The following is a 22,441-nucleotide window of genomic DNA, read 5'->3' as shown; positions in this document are numbered from 1 at the left end:
GCTAAAATTACATCTAAAGGTTGAGCATGTGCAAATGTATGCAATTGTCCCAGTACCCTTAAAACCCACCACAGGATCTAAAAATGTAACTTTGATCAAGTCTTAAAGTACATTTCACAGTAGCTATCAAACTGTCACCAGTTGAACCATGTCAGATTTTTTAGGTAGACTCCAAATGCTTATCTGAAGGCAGAATTCAAATAGAGGAAATGCAAAACTGTTGACAGACGAGAGTGAAATAAAGAGGAAAAGAGCCAACGTTTTCATGTGTAAAATTTTTTAATATGTGCACAGAACTCTCTGTCAACGTTTCAGTAAAACACGGGCTGTGAGGGGTCCCTTCAAAAAACCAATATGCACCAGAGAGGGCAGCTCTAGTTTGACCCTTAACAGTGACAAGAGGCACCACAACATTTTCACAACATTTACAGCAGGAAGATGTAACATCTACCCAGCCTCCATCTCAACATTAGGACCCCAGTGGTCAATTTAAACCCCCAGGAGAACAGGAGAAAATTGTTTTAGGATCTCTTCCACATTCATTAATCTGACTGATGCCAACGAGCAAACTGGTGGGAAGAAAACAGACCGACAGCTACAGTTTAAAATTAAAAAACAAAAATTCAGCTCGACTTGTAATGTTCTACCAGGTTGTGAATGGAATGTACAACAGGGAGGAGAAAAACCAACAACGTAAAAGCAGTGCATGAAACGGCACACAATTCATATTTGGCAACGCAATAAGAACAATGAAATACTGATGCTACAGTTGTTGAGCAGTAGGTACAACCTTCACATGAGAATACTTCACCACATTTAAAAAAATAAAACAGTTAAGACTTCTTTAAAAACAAAAATGTCTTTTTCTTCGGATATGACCATGAGCTCTAAAAGTTTTTCCTCTCCTCTGTGAGTGTGTCAGGGCAGAGTGTGGAACAAGAGGGCCGATGAGCAAAAATAAAGTTCGTCTTGGAATGTGGGCTTGGTCTCGACGGAATGGGACGGAAACCAAGCTTGGTGAAGCCGAATCTTGAGAAATTGGCTGCAGCTGACTCCCAAAGACAACAGCAATCCTGGCAAGAGTCTGTGCGTCTTACATGGCAACCTTGGCGACCTGCTCTTCAAGTCGGGCAATCCGGCGGTCCTGAAGGATAACGCGGTCCCTGAGTGACTTGAATTCTCGGAGTACCTCTTCCAGTTTGTCTTCCATTTTCTGAAAAAGCAACCAGAAATATTGAGCTATTGGAAGTAACTTTGCTGCTTCAGATTTGCAGATGACAAATAACAATTTGGATCGTGAAGCAGAAAAAAATAACATCTGTTCATCCGGACAGACCATGGCATTTATTTTTCCCTGCAGCTGCACTAAACTGTGAGCCAGAAACAAGATTTTGTGCTTATCCTTAACTTTCTTCGATTTTCCCAACCAAAATTGTAACTGTGAACAAGACAAAATCCAGCAAAACATCATATTAACAGAAAATGTACCTTTACAAAAATAACAGTTTTGCTTAATGTATTTTCTGCAAACACTTACAACAGTGGATTGTGGAGAAGCATGTTTCTGGATGGTGGGGATGGTGGGGATGCTATCTGCTTTTGTGACTGGCTTGCTCTCCAGGATGTTGGTTTTGACCACCTTTAGGTCCCGGTTCTTGGTGGAAACATAGCCGTGTTTGAGTGAGATCAGGATCGGGCCTCCGTTCTTGCCAGCGAACCACTCCTCTGCCTCCAGGGTGGGATCGGGGCCGGCCGTGTCCGGGTACAGGTCGTCCTGGAACAGATCCGACTGGGAAGGCGCAGGGGGTGGAAGAAAGGTCCGGCAAAAAGGAAACAGGGGTAAATGATTAGGAATGTACACGGGAAAAACCAACCAGCTTACAGTACAGTAAAAGACATGATGGATTTAAAACAAACTTACCTTACGTGGGACTGTCATGATGATTGGTTCACATTTTCTCTCATGTAATTTATAAAACCTAAAGAGATAACAGATAATAAAAGGTGAATATAAGAGTCAATAGAATCCAACCATGGTTCTGAGCCTCAGAGATGATCCTACTTTGGTGTGAAATGTGTGAATCAACCCAGAACCAAACTAAAAGACCTTGTGAAGATGCTGGCTGAAGCTGGTAAGAGACTGTTATGACAATATCACAATGAAACGAGTTCTGTCCTAACGTGGGCTGAAAGGCCACTTACCATACTGGGACTAACACCTTATTTTTTAAAGACACATCTTATGGTCTGATGCAACTAAAAAGGATATCAGCATGTCAGTTAAAAGTGTATCAAACCTGGCTGATAAATATGATAAATATCTCTTCGTAGGAAACTGCTTCGAGGTTGTTTGTGCTAATCTTTTTTTGGAATAAAAACATATTATTACATATAATAACAAAACAAATAAGCTAAATGTAATCTCTCACTTTTTCCTATCAACATTGCCATTCAAATATGTGCTGAAAAAGTTACTGACTGAATGAAAACTTCACCAGATTAATTTGATTAATAAATAAATGAATTAATGTTTTACTTTTGATTTGCAGTGATCTAATTAATGAAGGGCTAAAACCTGGTTGATATGTTTATTCATTTAACTTATAGATTATGTTTTTTTCATCACTCTCTCCTGTTTGAGGTCACCTGGTCATGTGTTGCCATGGAAGCGCGCCCATGAACAGTGCTGACAAGGAACTGGTGTGTTCAATCAGCCTTACTGGGAAAAACCACATTGACTGGTGGGAGGGGTGATGTCTTGGACTGTGTTTGGGTTTAGTTTAAAAACAATTAAATGTTAATATGGAAATGTTTGTTTTCTAGAGATTTAGTTTAGTTAATGACGTATATCTGTGTGTATAAAGAAAGTGAATTTTGCATCAATCGCTTTTGATTAGTAGTGGTATGGCCTATAATGCTTTAAAAGTTGGGTTGTCTAAAACAGTGTTTCTCTCTCTCTGGTGATTGAGGAAGGGAAATCCATGTCCATTTGCTTTTAAAAATGTAAGCAGAAACTGTTTTTAAGAAAAGAATATAAAGCATTCTGAGCTCTGCAACTTTACATCCTGTGTTTTATTTTTGGTGTATTTTTTTATTCCAGCATTTGCAACTTAAGTTTGCAAATAAAAAGTCTGTGGGTTAATATCACAATTTTTTTCATCTGAACCTAAAGAAAAACAATAAACAGTTTAAAAAACCAGTAATGTCTCGATACCTTGCGATTTCACATTTGTTAACATCCAGGCCTCTCTTGGGCATGTAACCCATGCCTCTCTGGGGCTCCTTCGTTGAAAAGGTGTTGAGGTAATGAACAAACGGCGCCTCATCAGTGATCTCAAAATACCGAATGCTGCTGTCCCCCTGCAGGTACAGAACGTGTGAACGTTTTTATTTAACACTTGAAAATTACAATAAAGGATCTTTATTGGCATCTACCTTTCCACACAGGTAGACTATGTTCGTGTCTGGATCATAGAAGGGCAGCAGAACTCCATTACTGGTGTCCATCTCTTGGACACATATGGGCTCATTCAAATTGTCCTGCAAACAGACATTTACATATTTAAAGAGATGGTGCAGTTCAGATGGACGTTTAGTGGTATGATTGGGATTATATTTATAAAACAAAACTAAGAAAAAATATGTAAGAAAGTGAATGCTATGAGGAAATGTTACTTGGTATTTAACGCCCCCTACTGGAGATGAGGTGTTCAGCAGGAACATTTGGCATTTAGATGGAAAATAATAAATGTTTAATGTTCTAGATTTACATGTCCTGAAAAATCTAATTGAATCTAACATCTTACCGGTCTGCAGCTACCTAATAATAGATACATGTCTGAATTTATTTAATGTATCTATTTCCAATTTGATTATAATGCTGACCTATAAAATACTCAACAACTTATTTATGTTTTTTATTCTCTGTCTGCTTGCACATCACAACTAATGTCAAGATTTAATGATTAGGCTTTGTGCTTGTGATCAGAATTTGGGCAGAGAGTAAATTTAGATTAAAGAGGACCAAATGAGGCTAACGATAGACACATACAGATTTCCACAGGGCCAGCTGACGCTCGCTCATGCGGCTGAATCCAGTGGTGAAAATGTTTCCGTCTGCTAAAAAGATGGCCCTCATTGGTCGAGCTCCCTCGTGGGCTTTATCCTTCTCCTAAAAGCAGAAACACACTGGTCAGGTTGTAAAACTGTACCTCTATATATGTGGTTATTGGAGAGAAATCGACCTCTAATACACCAGAGCTTTTACTTACCGCCACAATCTTCTTTTTACGTGGGTCGATGATGCGGACCTTTTTGTCCTTACAGGCTGTGCACAGTAGGCTGCCGTTGCGACTCCAGCTGACGCTGAAGATAACATCCGGGTGCATGTCGTCCAGGCTGATCATGGCCTCTCCCGTCCCCACGTTCCAGATGACGACCTGGTTGTCACAGCCTGAAATAAAAACAGGTTTATTTTCACAGCTTTACTGCACACACAACAATGCAACAGGGATCTTTCAAATAAATGGCTCTATTCTTGATTCAGCTGTTGGTGAACTGCAGAACCAACAGATAACAGTTTCAGTTTGATTTGAGAGGTTTCAATCCAAACTTACCGGCACTGAGAAGAACATTGCGAGCCGTGGGATGCCAAGACACAATGCCGACCCTTTTAGAGTGGCCCTCTAACACCACTACAGGCTCTGACAGGGCGGCGTCCAGTCCATTCTCGGGGATCTGCCAGACCTGCATCAAATGAAGAGAAATAACGAACCACAGAGAAACTAATTTCTATAAATAATATCACAAATCATATTTATACACTCTGTTATAAGCAAACCCTTAACAAGTAATAGAACCCTCAAAAATCTGCTTTGAAAATATGAACACACCGAAATGGCCTTACCATGACTGTGCAGTCCTCCGAGCCACTTGCAATGACGTGATCATTATGAGGACACCAGTCAATGTCCAACACTGGGCCTGTGTGACCACAGACTGTCGGGTACGCCTTGTCTATGCGGCCGGTCTAAGAGACACAACAGAGGTTGGTAATACCAACAGACGGATGGTTGATGATGTGGGTTTGTACAGAACTGTGCATAAACAAAGGCACACATCAGTGGACAGTTTTTGCAGTTGGTAGCTTAACAGAGAAACTGCTAGTGGCTGGCCAGCTGTTGTTTTAAAATAGCGTTACTTTGATAACAGTGATGGACGGTGTTCCTTTAGCTTCCCCACTAAGACTGCCTTTGTTTTTCACCGCCGGAAATAACTCCAAATTGACCAATTTTTTGATCTCTCATAGAACGGTAATGTGTAGGACACATTCTTTTAGCCAGCTGACCAGCAGTGTACAGCAGCAGGTAGAGGAGGCGGAGCGGTGTTTTACACTATAGTCTATAAAGCTGGAGAAAAGTTCAATCACAATGACACTTTCTCTGGCTTCTTATTAAATAGTTGAATCTATCAACAGCACAATAATGTTTGTTGTTTTAACACTTTTTCAAACATTGAATTACATTCATAATAGGATGTGTTATAGGGCTATAGTTGCAACACAGTTCATTTGCAGTAATAATGCATGCAGACATCTTCTAAATAGATAAGTAACACATTTAGTTCACGCTTAGCCAAATCTTGATGTTGTTTCTCTTTTATCTCCTCTGAGTCCAAAACTATAAAAACAAGATAAATAAATAAGGTAACACAGAAGTATATTTTACACCATTCTTTAAAACACCGGTTCAAAAGCTTTTTATCTTCTGTGGTAGACGGTAATGACCCAGGCTATCGGTGGTTGAAGGATCCAAATTCTGCTAAACAAGTTAAAATGACAACAGATAACCTCAACAATCATGGTATTTTTTAAATTTGTGCCTACGGTTTTTCAAACTCAAAGTCTTTCATGACTCACAGTGGGATCCTAACCCAAACATTGGAAACACTGCTTTAGAAAATCCTCCCATTACCCTGGGGTTGATGTCACATTTTAGTGACATGTCCAAACTCAGGTTCTAACAAATGGATACTGAGGTAACCACGGTTACTTGAATTTGGTTTCTTTGAAAAAATTGAACACTAATTAGAAACTGAACACTTAAGTGCACCTTCTAAAATCCACAGTAAAAATCCAACATTGAATACCTTATTTAAAGGAAGGACGAGAAACGCTCCTCCTCCGCTTGCATCTATGATGATGGCAACAAACTTGGGGTTGACTGCACAGAAGGAGCTGTCCCAGGTTACCCTGGATACACGGATGTCATCGTAGCACTGGTCGTTCCTCACGGCCTGACCGAACACATGACGGAACTTGCTCTGTCGCACAACTCGCCGCGACATATCTGTGGTCAGAAAAACAAACAGGAAAACACTGAGTCTGAGCTGCTCCGTCAAAAACGAGAGCCTTTACTTCTTCAGGAAGTTGAAAATGGGAATCCCTCCAGGGGAAATGCCAGTGAAGATGATAGATGTCTTTATTAATTACATCAGGGTTTGATCTTTTATGCTACATCAATGCCACTTACAGGCAAATCTTTAAAGTATGCTGTACAGGAGAAACATCTCTTCTTCTGCTGCGTTTATTTTCATCAGTGTATGTTTCCAGACTTGTGCAGGTGGAGGAGGTTGTTAGCCTCAGTTCAATTAGGGCTGTACAGGCACAGACTAAAATTTTCTTTAAGTTAGCCTGTTTCTATCCTGTGTCTTACCGTTTTCATGAAAAACGTGCACCAGCATAGGCAGATTTGCCTTAAATTCCAGGTTTCTACACATTGTTCAAGACAAAATCCCATCGATTTTCTGACAATTTTTTCAAATTTCTCAAATCATTGTTTTTCAAGTTTAAGGTATAAACACAACAGTTTACTATAGATTTACAGCAGATATTTTTACAGAGGTCAGGCTTTACATACAAACTTTGCAAAACCCAGGATTAAAAGGAGATGGATGGATGGACAGAAAAAAACAGGTTGATGTAATGATGATAAATGGATATAAAGTTTAGATAACAGGATATTAAAATGGATTTTTTTAAACCTCTGTTCCTCTTGTCCACACTTTTCCTATTTTGATGCCTAAACATTGACTGTCGTTTATTTTAGGGTTCTACAGAATAAGAAGCAGGGGTGGAGGCTCTAAACCGTCATAACGGATGTTATAATTTTAAACTGCTGCATCAGTTCCTGTGAATGCACCACAGATGGGCTGTTACTGCTGCAGCCTTCATGAACTGATGCCCATCGTTGATCTACGTTAACAAACAGCTTGATTCAGTGTTACTTTAAACACAATGTTCTGGCTGCTTCTTCGGCTCTCACTGCTCCAACTGTTCATTTAAAACAATGCTTTGAAGCTCAATATTTATTCTGATGGGACTCCAGCATTATTTTTGGACGGCTGTTGTTTCAAAGCCCTTACATACATATTATTCACCCACATATGTGCCAATTATTTGGTCTATTTTGAGTTTATCTTATGACTGTGTGGGTGTGCACAGACTGACTGACAGCATCCTTTGGTTTGGTCACATCAGGTGTTGTAGACAGATTTTTATTATAGTTTCATTTCGATGCATTTTGCACTTTCCTAATTATTATTCTTGCACACATCTGTGGTGTGGAAATAAAATTACCACTAAAGCACATCCAAAATTTATGCTATCTATTACAGCACGTACAGAAAGAACTGGTAGATCTGTCAAATGTATTTGAACCCATACTTTCTATATATATATATATATATATATATATATATATATATATATATATATATATATATAACCAACAGGTTATATATGGTTGGAGCATACAGAGAGAGGGATCTTTGCATAATCTGCCTACATTATCCAGAGTCCTGGGTCTTCTCACACGCTCTCTTGCCTTCAGCTCAACCCGCAAGTTTTCTGTAGGATTTAGGTTTTGGGACTGAGATGACCATAAATGAATGTAGATCTAGCGGCTTTGATCTTAGTCTCATCTGACCGCCAGGTTGCTTCAGATAAACTAGTTTGAATTTGATGGATGATTGGAAGGTCTCTGCAGAACTGCTGATATGTAAAGGAGGAAATACGCTGGAGCAGGGGAAACACACAGGATCATGAACCCTCAGGACTATGGTTGGGAAGACTAGTCTATACAGTCACATTTTATTTTTTGCCTGCCTATATTATGGTTTGTCCAAGGTCCACTTTCTTTATATTTATTATATCTTGCCCATTTGCCATTTCATAGATCAGCTGTTTTGGTCAATTTGTACCTGACTTCTTTAGGTGAGAAAAGCATCCATCAGTCACAGTCTGTTTAATCCCAGCTGAGTGTTAATTTGTACCTGCTGTGGGGACACACCTTTACCAGTTTGGCAACCAATGATTTAAAGCAATTTTTCAACAATCTGCTCAGAATCTACTGTAAAATTAAAAAAAAAAATACATATTCAATAAATATTATTTAACAGCAGAAGGCTGTTCAGAGATCCTTGGATTTAAACAGGGCTCAAATGATCTAGTATTAAATTATAGTTAAAAGGCCCAAACAAGGAACAGAACAAAAATATACTAAATAGAGTGTAATATAAAGTCTAAATTACATTATAAATGAGATTTCAATATTTCTGTGATTGTTTGTATCCATAATTAATCAAAATACTTCACCAAACCCTCGTGAAGTGGTGATATAAATTGGCACGGAAACAAACTTACGTGGTTTTATTAAAAATTGCATCATCAAATTTTAACTGTTAGTAGTGTTTCTTCTTTCTGTGCACTCTTGTGTCAAAGAGTGTCTATGTTGCTGCGCTTTAATTTTAAACTTTTAATGGTCCAGATAGTTTTTGTTTTCCCAAATATCTATCCAGTCTTCCCCCTGAATTCTTTTTATATGTTTCCAGGCTCATTTTGTGACTCATATTATTATGTTGCATACATTAGTAGAACCAATATCATGCATTTTTGGCATTTACACATTGAGAATAAAACATATTTATTAAAACAATATGTCTGTAGCCAATTATGTCACACTAGGAACATTACACGTCTTATTTTAGTCATTATACAACAGTTTTTCCTAACAGTCTAAACAACCATTAACCATTTTCATTTTCCTATTTTAATTGATGCCTCCCACTTTAGGACTCCTGTGGTCCTAAAGTGGGGTAAAAGCCAATTCAATCATCTGTGCTGTCAAAAACCACGCAGAAGCATGACGTTACCATTAGCAGTGAATGGGTGTGTGCAAAGCCACCCTAGACACAGCCGCTGTCGCTTTAACTCAGCGTTAGCCTATCACACCGCCGGCGTGCGGAACGTTTGAATTCCAGTTCGTGTTTTCAATGGAAGCTGCGCAGGAAGCGCTGCACGCTTCTGCTTTTAAACAATGGTTAGCTAGCAGGCGATGCTAGCAGCATTAGCTATTGTTCCCATGGAGCTGTGCTTTAAAAAATGGGCGTTAAAATTGCTAAAACAATGAAGGTATAGTAGTGCTTCAAAAGGACGCTGCCAGATATTACTAAGCGACGTCGTTAACGTTGTAAAGTTGAGAATGCTAGTTAAATGTTAGCCACGCTTGCTAACCGTACTCATGGGTTAACCAGAGGGTGAACTGTGAAGTTAGCTTGCGATTTGTAAACTAAACGCTATTTTTCACTTTTTAAGGATTTGGGGCTAACTTTGGTCTGCTGTAGTTCAAAATCGAAAATGCCAAGAATGGTTAAAGCTGGATTAAGTTATTCAACACTACCTACAGATTATTTAAAACAAAGTTGATCTTATGTGAATCCTTTATCTGTAATAATACAAATAAACACTATGTCAATGCATTGTTTGGCATTTACACAGAAGAAAAGGTTTTTACAAATAATAAATAGTAGATTAGACTATTTTTAATCTATGTAGAATTATTCCCTACATGTTTCACAAGTACAGGGTTTGTTCACCTTTCGCACAGTAAAATTCAAGCACTTTTCAAGCGTTTTCAAACTTTTCCAGCACTTTTCTGGTATTACAAAAAGAAGCAAACCCACTCTGAGCAGCAGCAAGGCTTTGTTAAAGGCAAAATCATCGTTCTGTTTAGTGCCTTTAAAATAAATTGAGGTTTTTAATCAAACCGTTAAGAGTGCTCTTTATTACCAAACTGGCAAGGAAAAAAAATTCAAACACTTTCAAGGACTTTATACAGAAATCAATCAATTTCTATACCTTGAAAACACCTTGTTAAAATTTAGGCATTTTCAAGGATTTCACGTACCCGTACGAACCCTGCGAATAACCTAATAAACCAGCTACAAATAATTAAATTAATCTTATGAATTTCACAAAGCCAAAACATTATACAAAAAATATCACACTTCATAAACCACACAAAATATTTACGTTTAATAATATTCAAATCTTATTTCAATAACTTATTTTCAGATGAGATAGTTTGAGTTTTTAAGTTACAGAATAAAGGTTTCACATATCGCAAGCTATGTTTTATAGGCAGTGCAGAATAATTCAGTCTAGTTTTGACCATTCTAAGTGTTTTAGATTTGCAACTAGAGTCGGTGCAGAGTCTTTAAAAAGAGCGAAATGACCCTTTACTCAGCTGCCTCCGAAGCTGCGAATCGGAAGCCGACTTCAATGTGGCGGCAGCTGGAAGCTGTAACGGGGCTGGTCCCGTCAACAGACACCGACACAGACGTTTCACCGTTAGGAGGCTGAACAATAGGAGCTGATAGCGTTATGTGGAGCTAGTATCGAGATAAACAAGTCGTCCTTTCGCCTTGACGTGTGTTTTGCATCCCGGCTGCTGGTGGGTTAGCAGGTTTGCTAACCGTTAGCTGCGATGGACCGCTGCCAGCTGACGCAAGTGCAGAAATTTCCACCCAGGTTTTTTTTTTTTTTTTTTGGGTTGCTCCCATTCCCAAACCCATCCAACGAGCTCTCATGGATGCTGCAAAGACTACTGAATAAACGCGAAATTGCACAATGTAAAAAGACACAGTTTAAGCTTACTTACCTTCTAAAATCTATGCAAGATTTTCCAACGCACACAGGATGAAAAATCAATTTCAACACATGAATGTGGCAGTTTAGGCTCGCCCTTATCCTGCAGGACGGTGCTTCAGTATCCCTTGTCTCCGCTGGAAAAATGAGCCCAGCTGCAAGGTTCTTATAGCCCCCTCTCAACTACCAATAGGTAAACGTAACCAGGGTTTAAATCTTGTCAAAGATAGTAGTTAAGAAACAAAGCATCCACTGTCCGTTCCTCACCTGCAGAAGACTACTAGCCGTACTCTATTCTCATCCCGTTATTAAATTCACCAGGATACACTGGGCTACGGCACATGCGCAAACCAAATGCCAGATCTGATTTCTCAATGATCTTAATGGAAATGGTGAGGGTCACAAAAACGCACACGTCAGTATGTTCTCCTGTCTTTGTAGCACCGTTTTCTTTTCTTGAACTACACAAAAAAAACAAAAAAACAACTAGATTTCAAACTGAGCAACATCTTTTGTGTTAAAGTTCCTTCCTTTCCCTTCCCCTCGTCCCCCATTCTCCTACTCTATAGGGGCCTTTTGCGGCCATTTAAATGACTCATATATATATATATATATATATATATATATGTATATATATATATATATATGTATATATATATATATATATATATATATACAGTACAGACCAGTTCTCATTCAAAGAGTTTTCTTTATTTTCATGACTATGAATATTGTAGCTTCACACTGAAGGCATCAAAACTATGAATTAACACATGTGGAATTATATACTGAACAAAAAAGTGTGAAACAACTGAAAATATGTCTTATATTCTAGGTTCTTCAAAGTAGCCACCTTTTGCTTTGATTACTGCTCCACACACTCTTGGCATTCTGTTGATGAGCTTCAAGAGGTAGTCACCTGAAATGGTTTTCACTTCACAGGTGTGCCCTGTCAGGTTTAATAAGTGGGATATCAAGCCTTGTAAATGGGGTTGGGACCATCAGTTGTGTTGTGCAGGAGGTGGATACAGTACACAGCTGATAGTCCTACTGAATAGACTGTTAAAAGTTGTATTATGGCAAGAAAAAAGCAGCTAAGTAGAGAAAAACAAGTGGCCATCATTACTTTAAGAAATGAAGGTCAGTCAGTCCGAACAATTGGGAAAACTTTGAAAGTGTCCCCAAGTGCAGTCGCAAAAACCATCAAGCGCTACAAAGAAACTGGCTCACATGAGGACCGCCCGAGGAAAGGAAGACCAAGAGTCACCTCTGCTGCAGACGATAAGTTCATCCAAGTCACCAGCCTCAGAAATCGCAGGTTAACAGCAGCTCAGATTAGAGAACAGGTCAATGCCACACAGAGTTCTAGCAGCAGACACATCTCTAGAACAACTGTTAAGAGGAGACTGTGTGAATCAGGCCTTCATGGTAAAATAGCTGCTAGGAAACCACTGCTGAGGACAGGCAACAAGCAGAAGAGACTTGTTTGGGCTAAAGAACACAAGGAATGGACATTAGACCAGTGGAAATCTGTGCTTTGGTCTGATGAGTCCAAGTTTGAGATCTTTGGTTCCAACCACCGTGTCTTTGTGCAGCACAGAAGAGGTGAACGGATGGACTCTACATGCCTGTTTCCAACCGTGAAGCATGGAGGAGGAGGTGTGATGGTGTGGGGGTGCTTTGCTGGTGACACTGTTGGGGATTTATTCAAAATTGAAGGTATACTGAACCAGCATGGCTACCACAGCATCTTGCAGCGGCATGCTATTCCATCTGGTTTCCGTTAAGTTGGACCATCATTTATTTTTCTTTGGACCATCATTTATTTTTCAACTGGACAATAACCCCAAAACACACCTCCAGGCTGTGTAAGGACTATTTGACCAAGAAGGAGAGTGATGGGGTGCTGCGCCAGTTGACCTGGCCTCCACAGTCACCGGACCTGAACCCAATCGAGATGGTTTGGGGTGCTGGACCGCAGAGTGAAGGCAAAAGGGCCAACAAGTGCTGAGCATCTCTGGGAATTCCTTCAAGACTGTTGGAAAACCATTTCAGGTGACTACCTCTTGAAGCTCATCAACAGAATGCCAAGAGTGTGCGGAGCAGTAATCAAAGCAAAAGATGGCTACTTTGAAGAACCTAGAATATAAGACATATTTTCAGTTGTTTCACACTTTTTTGTTCAGCATATAATTCCACGTGTGTTAATTCATAGTTTTGATGCCTTCAGTGTGAAGCTACAATATTCATAGTCATGAAAATAAAGACAACTCTTTGAATGAGAAGGTGTGTCCAAACTTCTGGTCTATACTGTATAACTACAGTGCCTTGCCAAAGTACTCGGCCCCCTTGAACTTTTCAACCTTTTGCCACATTTCAGGCTTCAAACATAAAGCATTTAATTTTTTGTGAAGAATCAACAAGTGGGACACAATTGTGAAGTGGAATGAAATTTATTGGATGTGTCAAACGTTTTTAACAAATAAAAAACTGAAAAGTGGGGCATGCAATATTATTCAGCCCCCTTGCGTTAATACTTTGTAGCGCCACCCTTTGCTGCAATTACAGCTGCAAGTCGCTTGGGGTATGTCTCTATCAGTTTTGCACATTGAAAGACTGAAATTCTTGCTCATTCTTCCTTGCAAAACAGCTGGAGCTCAGTGAGGTTGGATGGAGAGCGTTCTTGAACAGCAGTCTTCAGCTCTTTCCACAGATTCTCGATTGGATTCAGGTCTGGACTTTGACTTGGCCATTCCAACATCTGGATACGTTTATTTGTGAACCATTCCATTGTAGATTCGGTTTTATGTTTTGGATCATTGTCTTGTTGGAAGATAAATCTCCGTCCCAGTCTCAGGTCTCTTGCAGACTCCAACAGGTTTTCTTCCAGAATGGTCTTGTATTTGGCCCCATCCATCTCCCCATCAATTTTGACCATCTTCCCTGTCCCTGCTGACGAAAAGCAGGCCCAAACCATGATGCTGCCACCACCATGTTTGACAATGGGGATGGTGTGTTCAGGGTGATGAGCTGTGTTGCTTTTACGCCAAACATATCGCTTGCAATGTGGCCAAACAGTTGGATTTTGGTTTCATCTGACCAGAGCACCTTCTTCCACACGTTTGGTGTGTCTCCCAGGTGGCTTGTGGTAAACTTTAAACGAGACTTTTTCTGGATATCTTTGAGAAATGGTTTTCTTCTTGCCACTCTTCCATAAAGGCCAGATTTGTGCAGTGTACGACTGATTGTTGTCCTATGGACAGACTCTCCCACCTCAGCTGTAGATCTCTGCAGTTCATCCAGAGTGATCATGGGCCTCTTGGCTGCATCTCTGATCAGTCTTCTCCTTGTTCGAGATGAAAGTTTAGAGGGACGGCCGGGTCTTGGTAGATTTGCAGTGGTCTGATACTCCTTCCATTTCAATATGATTGCTTGCACAGTGTTCCTTGGGATGTTTAAAGCTTGGAAATCTTTCTGTATCCAAATCCGGCTTTAAACTTCTCCACAACAGTATCTCAGACCGGCCTGGTGTGTTCCTTGGTCTTCATGATGCTCTCTGGGCTTTGAACAGAACCCTGAGACTATCATAGAGCAGGTGCATTTATACGGAGACTTGATTACACACAGGTGGATTCTATTTATCATCAGTCATTTGGGACAACATTGGATCATTCAGAGATCCTCACTGAACTTCTGGAGTGAGTTTGCTGCACTGAAAGTAAAGGGGACGAATAATATTGCACACCCCACTCTTCAGTTTTTTATTTGTTAAAAAAGTTTGACACATCCAATAAATTTCATTCCACTTCACGATTGTGTCCCACTTGTTGATTCTTCACAAAAAATTAGAATTTTATAACTTTATGTCTGAAGCCTGAAATGTGGCAAGAGGTTGAAAAGTTCAAGGGGGCTGAGTACTTTCGCAAGGCATTGTATATATACTGTGTGTGTATATATATATATATATGGGAGTTTCAACTGGAGTTGTCGACTTAAAAACCCATGATGCATCATGCAGTTTTGACACACAACTCAACATTATAAGGAATCAGAGCAAAACAGACTTCAATTACAAACCTTTTGTATACTGTTGATAGTAAATGTATGCCTCTCCTTGTTTCCTTTTAGCTCTCCATGTTTCTTTTGAGTATGTGCCTTTTTTCCCATGACATTTCGTTGGTGCAAAAATGTACTTTTCAGCATTTTCTTGAGTTTTTTTCATTTATTTTAAAGCCATTATGTCTCTTTTGTGGCATTGTGGAACATTTTGTGTTTTGTGCTTTTCTTTGTGGTGTCTGCATGCTTCCTCTTGCATGTTAGGTGAATTCGTCATTCTATTCTGCATCTGATTTGGTTGCTTTCATTTGAAGTTTCTTTCTTAGAAGGTTTTCAGACCCTTGGACAGTTGGTGCTGGTTCTATTAGGTCCAAGGAGTCATCGGTTGATGCTATAAAACATTGAAACTGGAGCTAAGATGTCTCTTACAACAAAATTATTTCTCTCAGTAATAAAAGTGATCTTCACCTGGGTACAAACTACAAAAGGAATAAGTCTAAAATCTGTTTCATTGTGGTCCTCCTTTGTGATTTCTAGGATGTTGCATTGTGCTACTGAGTCTTTATTAATGCAGAAAATGCAAATATAATATCCGATGGATGGGGATACTGATTAAAGGGACAGACGACCAGTAGTATTTGAGTCCTAGACTTTTAGGAGGCATATATGGTCTCTGCAGAGTTTAGTTCAATAATCAGTCCTTAAATCGCTTACTAGATCTGGTTTAGGTTAGTAAATAACTTCAACATTCCTCTTATACCTCTTATAGTATGATAATGCTGTAGACTCATTGAAACTTAAAATAAATGTCTTTAAAACATAAAACATCAGAAGCAGAAGGGATGATTTACTGTATTTGCTTGACCTGCTTGTTTCTGGGTACCAGGCTATGAGTTTACTGATCAGAACAGGGAAAACATAGGAAGATATAAAAGTGGAATTATCACAGTGATGGTCTGGCAAATATATTAACATTAATACTCACGTTAGTACTTGATAAAATGTGGAGCAAGTTTGATCAAGAATGAATGTCTGGTTTCAAAATATATGGAATATTTAGCTAAATGTGAGAAAATAATTTCTCTGATTATTGAACTATGCCACTGTATGATAGTAAAATTTTCTTTATTGTTATGTTTGTGATTATTGTCGCACTACCAATCAGGTGCCAGTCCCTTTGCCACTTTGCATATTACCAGTAAAAACTTTTTTTTTTAAATCAAGCTGAATACATGGCCTCTAAATGAGAGACAGGTTTTACTAAAACATATAAAATTTGGGACAGAACAATATTTTTTGTGTATATGTTTGGTGAGTGTCAATATATGGGTGAAGTGCAAAGTCTGACCATCTACTAGCTTAATATAGCTGTGGTTCCTACCTTTCTTTGGAGGTGTTTGCACTTCCACTGGCCTCTCCTTAGATTTCTTTGGGACATCAAAGGTATTCTTCATTTGGGAAACTTTCAAAGTTGGGTTCTGCTCTGCCAGACGAACCTGAGCTTTGGGCCCTTCGGGTTTTACCCGACCCTGCAGTCTGTGCAGTTGGTTTTTTTCTTTCACAATTTCTGCCACCGGCTTGTAGGAACCCACATCACTGCATCTTCCCGTGTCTCTGTTGCTGATGGGATCTGTTAAATCTTTAGGATGCTCACTCTGGCTGTTTGCATTCACCTGCATGAGGGCTCTGTCAGTCAGGAAGATGGGTTCTGTTTCCTTTTTCTCTGAAAGTGTAGATGTTGGGTTTTCAGTTTCACTATCTGTTGTGATCACTTGCTTTGCCAGGGTATGTCGTGGCCTTTCCGTAATAGGAGGAGGTGACCATTTGCGCCTGGATCGTCTCTCGAGGAACACTCGTCTTTGCATCATGTCCAAGTCTTGAGGCTCTTCCTCTGGAGACAACCCTGCCATTCGCACACAATATTCATAATCAATCATATCTCCGAAGTGGTCATCCATGTCCCTCAGAGACAGATGGTCCCAGGGACTGATGTCAGCTGACAATCGGCGAAAGTTAGTTGGTACAGTATATGTGCCCTTTTCGTCCCACAGCATACACATGTCCTGATTAGCTGATGTGCCATACAGAGGAACTTTGTTAAAATCAAACGTGTGTCTCCTCTTTGCCCTGTCCTCTGATCGCAGATGGTGTTTGGCTCTTCCTTGCACATCAGTAGAAATTAATTGTGCAGTTTTAAGCTTTATGAATGGGTTCTTAGGTTTTTTGGGAACAGGAGGAGGTGGACCTTTGGGTTTGGATTGTTCTGCTGGCATAAAGTCGTTGGTGGAAGTGGACAAGGCAGACGGTGCTTCTGGAGGACTGGATGTATTGACCGAACTTGTTTTGGTTGTGTCTTTCCCAGGTAAAAGATGAGTGTAAGGTGGAGGTGTGACAACAGCAGAGAAGCAAACAAGCTCAGTCTCCTTCTTGAGACAAGCAATCTGCATCTTTTCATTGCAGCTCCCTGGCTGAGATGAAGAAGGCATAGAGTTAGTTTGTTCCGGTGTGAATAGGTGGCTGTCTTGCAGCTGTGGTTGTCCAGAGTGAGATATTTCAGGCTGTGAAGGGCAAGAGCTGGTGACTTTATCAAATGCTTGGCTGTTATCTTTTTTGGTAGACAATAAATGATTGCCCTGAACTCCAGCTTTAGCCCTCTTGGAGACAGCCCCAGCAAACTTGTTCTCATGGTTCTGATTACCTTCTTGTCGCTGATCTTTACATTTCTTTTGTTCCTCCCTCATAGGAGCAGCAATATTTTGGTCCGTCTCTGCCATTCCCTTACCAGTTGTCTTGCTTTGAGCAGCCCGGACACAACTTACTCCTTTTAGCTGACACCTGCTGCCTGTCACTTGAGTCGAATGACCACCCTTTTCTGTCTCTAAACTGTCTCCGGGTGAACTTTTAGCATGTGCAATGTCATTATTCCTTTCTTGAGGAGTAATCCTGGAAGGCTGTGAAAGTTTTGATTCATTGCAGCTTTGAGAACCATCCTCCTTATCTCCAGGTTTGTTGTGATGACCTGGAGTATTGTTTTCTGCATCATTCGATATCCAGTTTTCATCTCTTTCCAGAACTACAAAGTCTTCCTCGTTAGTAGGGTTGCATGAGGCTGTTAAACCCCTGCTGCTGCCAGTTTCAGAAAAATTCAGATTTTCCTGCTCATCCATTGCTGCAGTCTCAATCCAGACTGCAGCCCCCTTAACAGAGCCTTGCTTTTTGTTGGAAATTTGTCTTGTCTCCTTAAAGCTTAAGACTCTCTTTGACTCCCCAACATGAGAGGCTGTCTCCCTGCCCGGAACCACCCACCCTTCTCTAGAGTTCAGAAGGTGTTCCTGCTGACCCTGAGCCCTGATTGGCTGCCCACTTTGGGGGTCTGTACGTGAAGAAATGACAGCCAGCCCTGAGTTGCCGATGTTGATTCCTCTAACACCACCAATGCTCTGATGGGAAAACACAGAACCGCCATCCTCGTGATGTCTGCACTCATCTTGTTCTGCAGCCTCGGAGAGCCGCGTGTCTCCGGTTTGCTCGGACCAGTCTGAATTATCAAGGGATTCCTCATCCCTTTCAGACACCCTCTCCAGCTTCTGCCCCATGACTGCTTTTCTGTCAATGCAAAAGCAAAACACACACATAAAGGACGGATGCACCTCTATCCTGAATGAAGTGAAATTACACTACGTATCTTACAGTTCAGCTTTAATTATCTCAAACCACTCTCTGTTTTTAAATATTGTTCCACTGTTTATAATTGGCTTTCCAAGGCCTCCCTATCTTTCTCTTCCAATTCTGTCAGACAGGAATGCTGCAGGGGCTATAATTAAACAGACCTGACTGCTGCCAGTGAGTCAAGAGGCCAAAAAGGAAACAAGATAAGCTTGATAGGGGGTCAGCTGCCAGGTGCCAAGGTCAGATATGATCCAATGATCCCACGCCTGCAGGCATGTATGTCAACTAAATAAATAAATCTTGTTTTTCTTTAAATCCTCATCAATGAGCTTTGATTTTATTTCAGACCCGTATGTCTAATATGGGCACACCTACTCTGTCCTGATGCACTCCACATTGCCAGTTAACACTGTGTTGACAAGGTTTGTTTGTGCCTTGCGTGCCTTCCTTCAGACTGTCTGAATGTTTATGATTGTTTTGGTGACGGGATCTACAGAAAGGTCGCCGGGAATACGTGATTCGAGTCACAAAGGCTCTGACACATGAGGGGAATTGTTCACCCTGCGGTTTGACGAGCCCGTTTTAGCTGCAGACATGACGGATGGTGCATGAGGGATTATAACAAGGGGAAAACAGCTCAACTGACTTTACTGTCAGGTGTTTCGAGTATTTTTAACTCACAAAGAAAGCACTACAACTAAACAGTAAAAAAATAATGCAATAACTGGTAGTTTTGCTGAAATAATACCATGTAAATTTGATTTAAAATAAGCTAATCAATTAATAAGCTAATCGATTAATATAATAATTTTTTTTAGCAATGTAATGCTGCCATTTTTTATTCTAGTTTTAACAAATAACCCTAAAAGATTTCCAGTTTTTGAAAGGTTACAAAATTAAATCAAAAGTCAAAGCGAAAACATTAATTGTCTCCCTTTATTAATTTTTAAGCTATAAGAATCTCCTTCTTACATTAGAGACTTATATTTTGCTTTAAAAGTAAGCTGTTGCCATTACAGTTAGGCTGTGTCATGTACTGACCTGCAAAAATATTCACACCTCTAAATAATTTCCACATTTTGTCATGATACAATTACAAACTTAAATGTGTTTTATTGGGACTTTGTGTGACTGACCAACACAAAGTAGTGTGGATAAATGGTTTATTTTGGAAATGAAAATCTGAAAAGTGTCTGCAGTGACAGCAACAAGTCTTTTGAGGTGTGTCCTCGGCACCTAAGAACACCAAGAGACTGATGTTTTTATCCAGATTTGCAAAATAACTCATATGGACAACATCATTTTTCAAGTCTTGCAACCGATTTAATTTAACTCTGAACTTTGACTGGGCCATCCTAACACATGAACATACTATTATGTAAACCATTCCAATTGTAGCTCTGGCTGTTTATTTATTGTCCGTCCTGCCAGCAGATGAACTGCACCACTATCAACTATCTTGCCACTTCTAGCAGCTTTTTGTCCTGAGTTTAATGTATTTAACTCTAACCATCTTTCTATTAGCTCTGACCAGCTCCCTTGTGCCTAAAAAAAAAAAAAATCATCCCCACATCATGATGCTGGCACCACCGTGTTTCACTGTGGGCAGAGGACTGTGACCTGCAGCTCTGGAAGTCATATTTGACTCTTTAAGCCTCCAGCACTAGCTCTTAATGAGCTTGGTGAAAAATTATATAGAACCGAGATGTGTTTTCAAATATACAGGTAAGAAAACCGCTAATTTTAACAGCTTTTTTGTGTATTTTTATGCAACATCTGCAAAGACTTTCCACAACAGAATGGCACTCATGGTAATTGTAATATCTTTTGTCATTAAGACGGCGCAAACTACATTTCTTTCTCAATTTTCCAAAAGTAGGGAAAAATCCATTCAAAAAATGTATTCAGTCTCTTTCTGCAAAAGTTTTATGTTCTAAAAATAATATACCATTAAAAAATAATTTTATATGGCAGGTGTTTAGAGAAGTTGATAAGGATTGGTGGCTCTAGACAGTATTTTGTAGGATTCGGGGTGATATGGTTTTAACTAGATAAATGATACAATAAAGATGAAGTATATTCACAGTCTTCCCTGTCTAAAGGGTAATGGAAATGTACTGGATAAGGGTAAAACTGATAAATTACGAAAGGTTGAACCAAATATATAAATGTCAGGATCAGTGAAACTGAGTTTTCCTGACAAGAGCGTGGGAATACTGCCACATTTTGTTCAATTTAAACTACTTATATCCCTGTATTAGCTAACATGCTTTAACTGCATCTCTCATCTGGTGTGTGGTTGATGTCAGTTAAACAGCTCGACAGATACATGCTGTTGCAGCTTCAGTGCATTGAAAGTGTTATTTTGAGATGGATGTGTTAAAATGGCAGCAGTGGGAGGCATTCATGGTGTTGGCTAGTGAAACCTTCCCTCATTTCCCCATGTTCGTGTCTCTCATGCTTCACAGTGTAAGCCAGCAAGTTTATAAGTTTATAAGAGCCTTGTGACCAAGAGTATCCGAACTATTATCTCCTTAGAAGAGGCCTTGTTTTTCAGTTGCAAAATTGACTCTTCTTTTGGTAATAAGCTCAAATTCAAATAGTTCAAGGTGATATTCAGATGTCTGATCAAGCTGCACAGTAAAATTTACATGGAGTTATGCAAGACCGAACTCACAATTATAAAAAGAGCTGCAAAATTAGGGTGGCAAAATTTATTTACACAAGCTCAAGAAATACTCCAGATTTTACACAGGTCTGACCCCGCTGTATGTCTCAGATAAAGGTTCTTCTATTATTATGGGAAAAGAAAGCAACCATTAACATTTAAACAGATATATAAACAATAAAACAAAAAACATTACCTATTAATATTATTTAACTCATTTTTCACAGTTAATGAGAGTGTTAACAAGTTTTAATGGTATTAGAACATCTAAAAGCCAAAGAATAGAGTTGGATACTTACCTAAGATGATGTTGTGCCCGACCGCCGTCCTATGGGACTTTGGGCTGTGTGGGAGATCACTCCTCTAGCAGTCACCTGCCCCGTTAGGTCAGCCGGACTTCATTTGACTAATTCAATAAAAGTGGCTTCTGCTCCGTCCATTTGACTAAGAGAGACAGTCAAAGCAGAAGCAGGCAGATCTGTTTTGTGTCATTGCTGCTGCTCTTTATTATCACATTAAAAGCTCCTTTAATGACAGTTTCCCTCCTATGTTCCCCAGTAAATCCACCTACATGTTGTATTTGGGAACAGTTTTACCTTGTCCAGTGTCAGTTTTATGAACAGCTGAAACCAGATATGTACATACACTGTATAGAAAACACACATGTAAACAGTTTTTTTTCTCACATTAAAATAAGACAAAATGTCTCCTGTTTTAAGTCAGTAATAAGATTACGATGTCTTTAAACAGTTTTAGAAAACCCAGATGATTAGTTTATGGCTTTATACGTTTCTGGTTCTTTTCTGGTTTCTTCACGACATTTCAGACCCACCTGTAGATGTATTTTAAGGGACATTAGAACACACACCTTCCTTGTGTGGCATCCTTGAAAAATAAAAGCAAAAATTAGCCAAGATATCATGAAGAGAATTGTGGACCTTCATAAGTCTGGTTCATTTATATGCAAGTATTACCAGAATGGGAATGCCCAAAGATTATACTGTTTAGGAACGATATGGGTTCTATGTCCCGGAAATGAATGTGTTTTGGTTTGAATGTAACCA

The 22,441-nt window shown here is 39.6% G+C and overlaps 1 protein-coding gene across 4 annotated transcripts; it reads right to left on the bottom strand.

Annotated features, from left to right (window-relative positions):
- Positions 1-260: 260 nt before the first annotated feature.
- coro1cb (coronin, actin binding protein, 1Cb) lies at positions 261-21,823 on the bottom strand. Of its 4 annotated transcripts, XM_047372270.1 has the most exons (12): positions 21,677-21,823; positions 16,422-18,646; positions 6,148-6,347; positions 4,907-5,029; positions 4,617-4,746; positions 4,272-4,453; positions 4,052-4,171; positions 3,436-3,540; positions 3,215-3,360; positions 1,922-1,979; positions 1,538-1,789; positions 261-1,213 (listed from the first exon to the last, which is right to left on the bottom strand). In XM_047372270.1, the coding sequence occupies exons 2-12, from the start codon at positions 18,634-18,636 to the stop codon at positions 1,094-1,096; spliced, it is 3,651 nt and encodes a 1,216-aa protein (XP_047228226.1). In that variant the 5' UTR covers positions 18,637-18,646; positions 21,677-21,823; the 3' UTR covers positions 261-1,093. The 4 variants fall into 4 exon arrangements, with proteins under 4 accessions (XP_047228226.1, XP_047228228.1, XP_047228227.1 ...); XM_047372272.1 differs by lacking the exons at positions 16,422-18,646; positions 21,677-21,823 and adding an exon at positions 11,252-11,320; XM_047372271.1 differs by lacking the exons at positions 16,422-18,646; positions 21,677-21,823 and adding an exon at positions 10,998-11,310.
- Between the last annotated feature and the right edge of the window lie 618 nt (positions 21,824-22,441).

Source organism: Girardinichthys multiradiatus, chromosome 8 (genome assembly GCF_021462225.1).
Source record: "Girardinichthys multiradiatus isolate DD_20200921_A chromosome 8, DD_fGirMul_XY1, whole genome shotgun sequence".
Taxonomy (NCBI): domain Eukaryota; kingdom Metazoa; phylum Chordata; class Actinopteri; order Cyprinodontiformes; family Goodeidae; genus Girardinichthys; species Girardinichthys multiradiatus.
The sequence above is the reverse complement of the archived record's forward strand: the minus strand, read 5'-3'. Positions and strand labels throughout refer to the sequence as shown.

What these genes read in the sequence shown, in the direction of transcription:
- coro1cb (XM_047372270.1), bottom strand. Translation starts at nt 18,636, where the DNA reads ATGGGGCAGAAGCTGGAGAGGGTGTCTGAAAGGGATGAGGAATCCCTT. An exon ending in CGGAGGACTGCACAGTCATG is followed by an intron (nt 4,747 to 4,906) that starts GTAAGGCCATTT and finishes CATTTGATGCAG; the next exon opens with GTCTGGCAGATCCCCGAGAA. An exon ending in CAATGTTCTTCTCAGTGCCG is followed by an intron (nt 4,454 to 4,616) that starts GTAAGTTTGGAT and finishes TTTTTATTTCAG; the next exon opens with GCTGTGACAACCAGGTCGTC.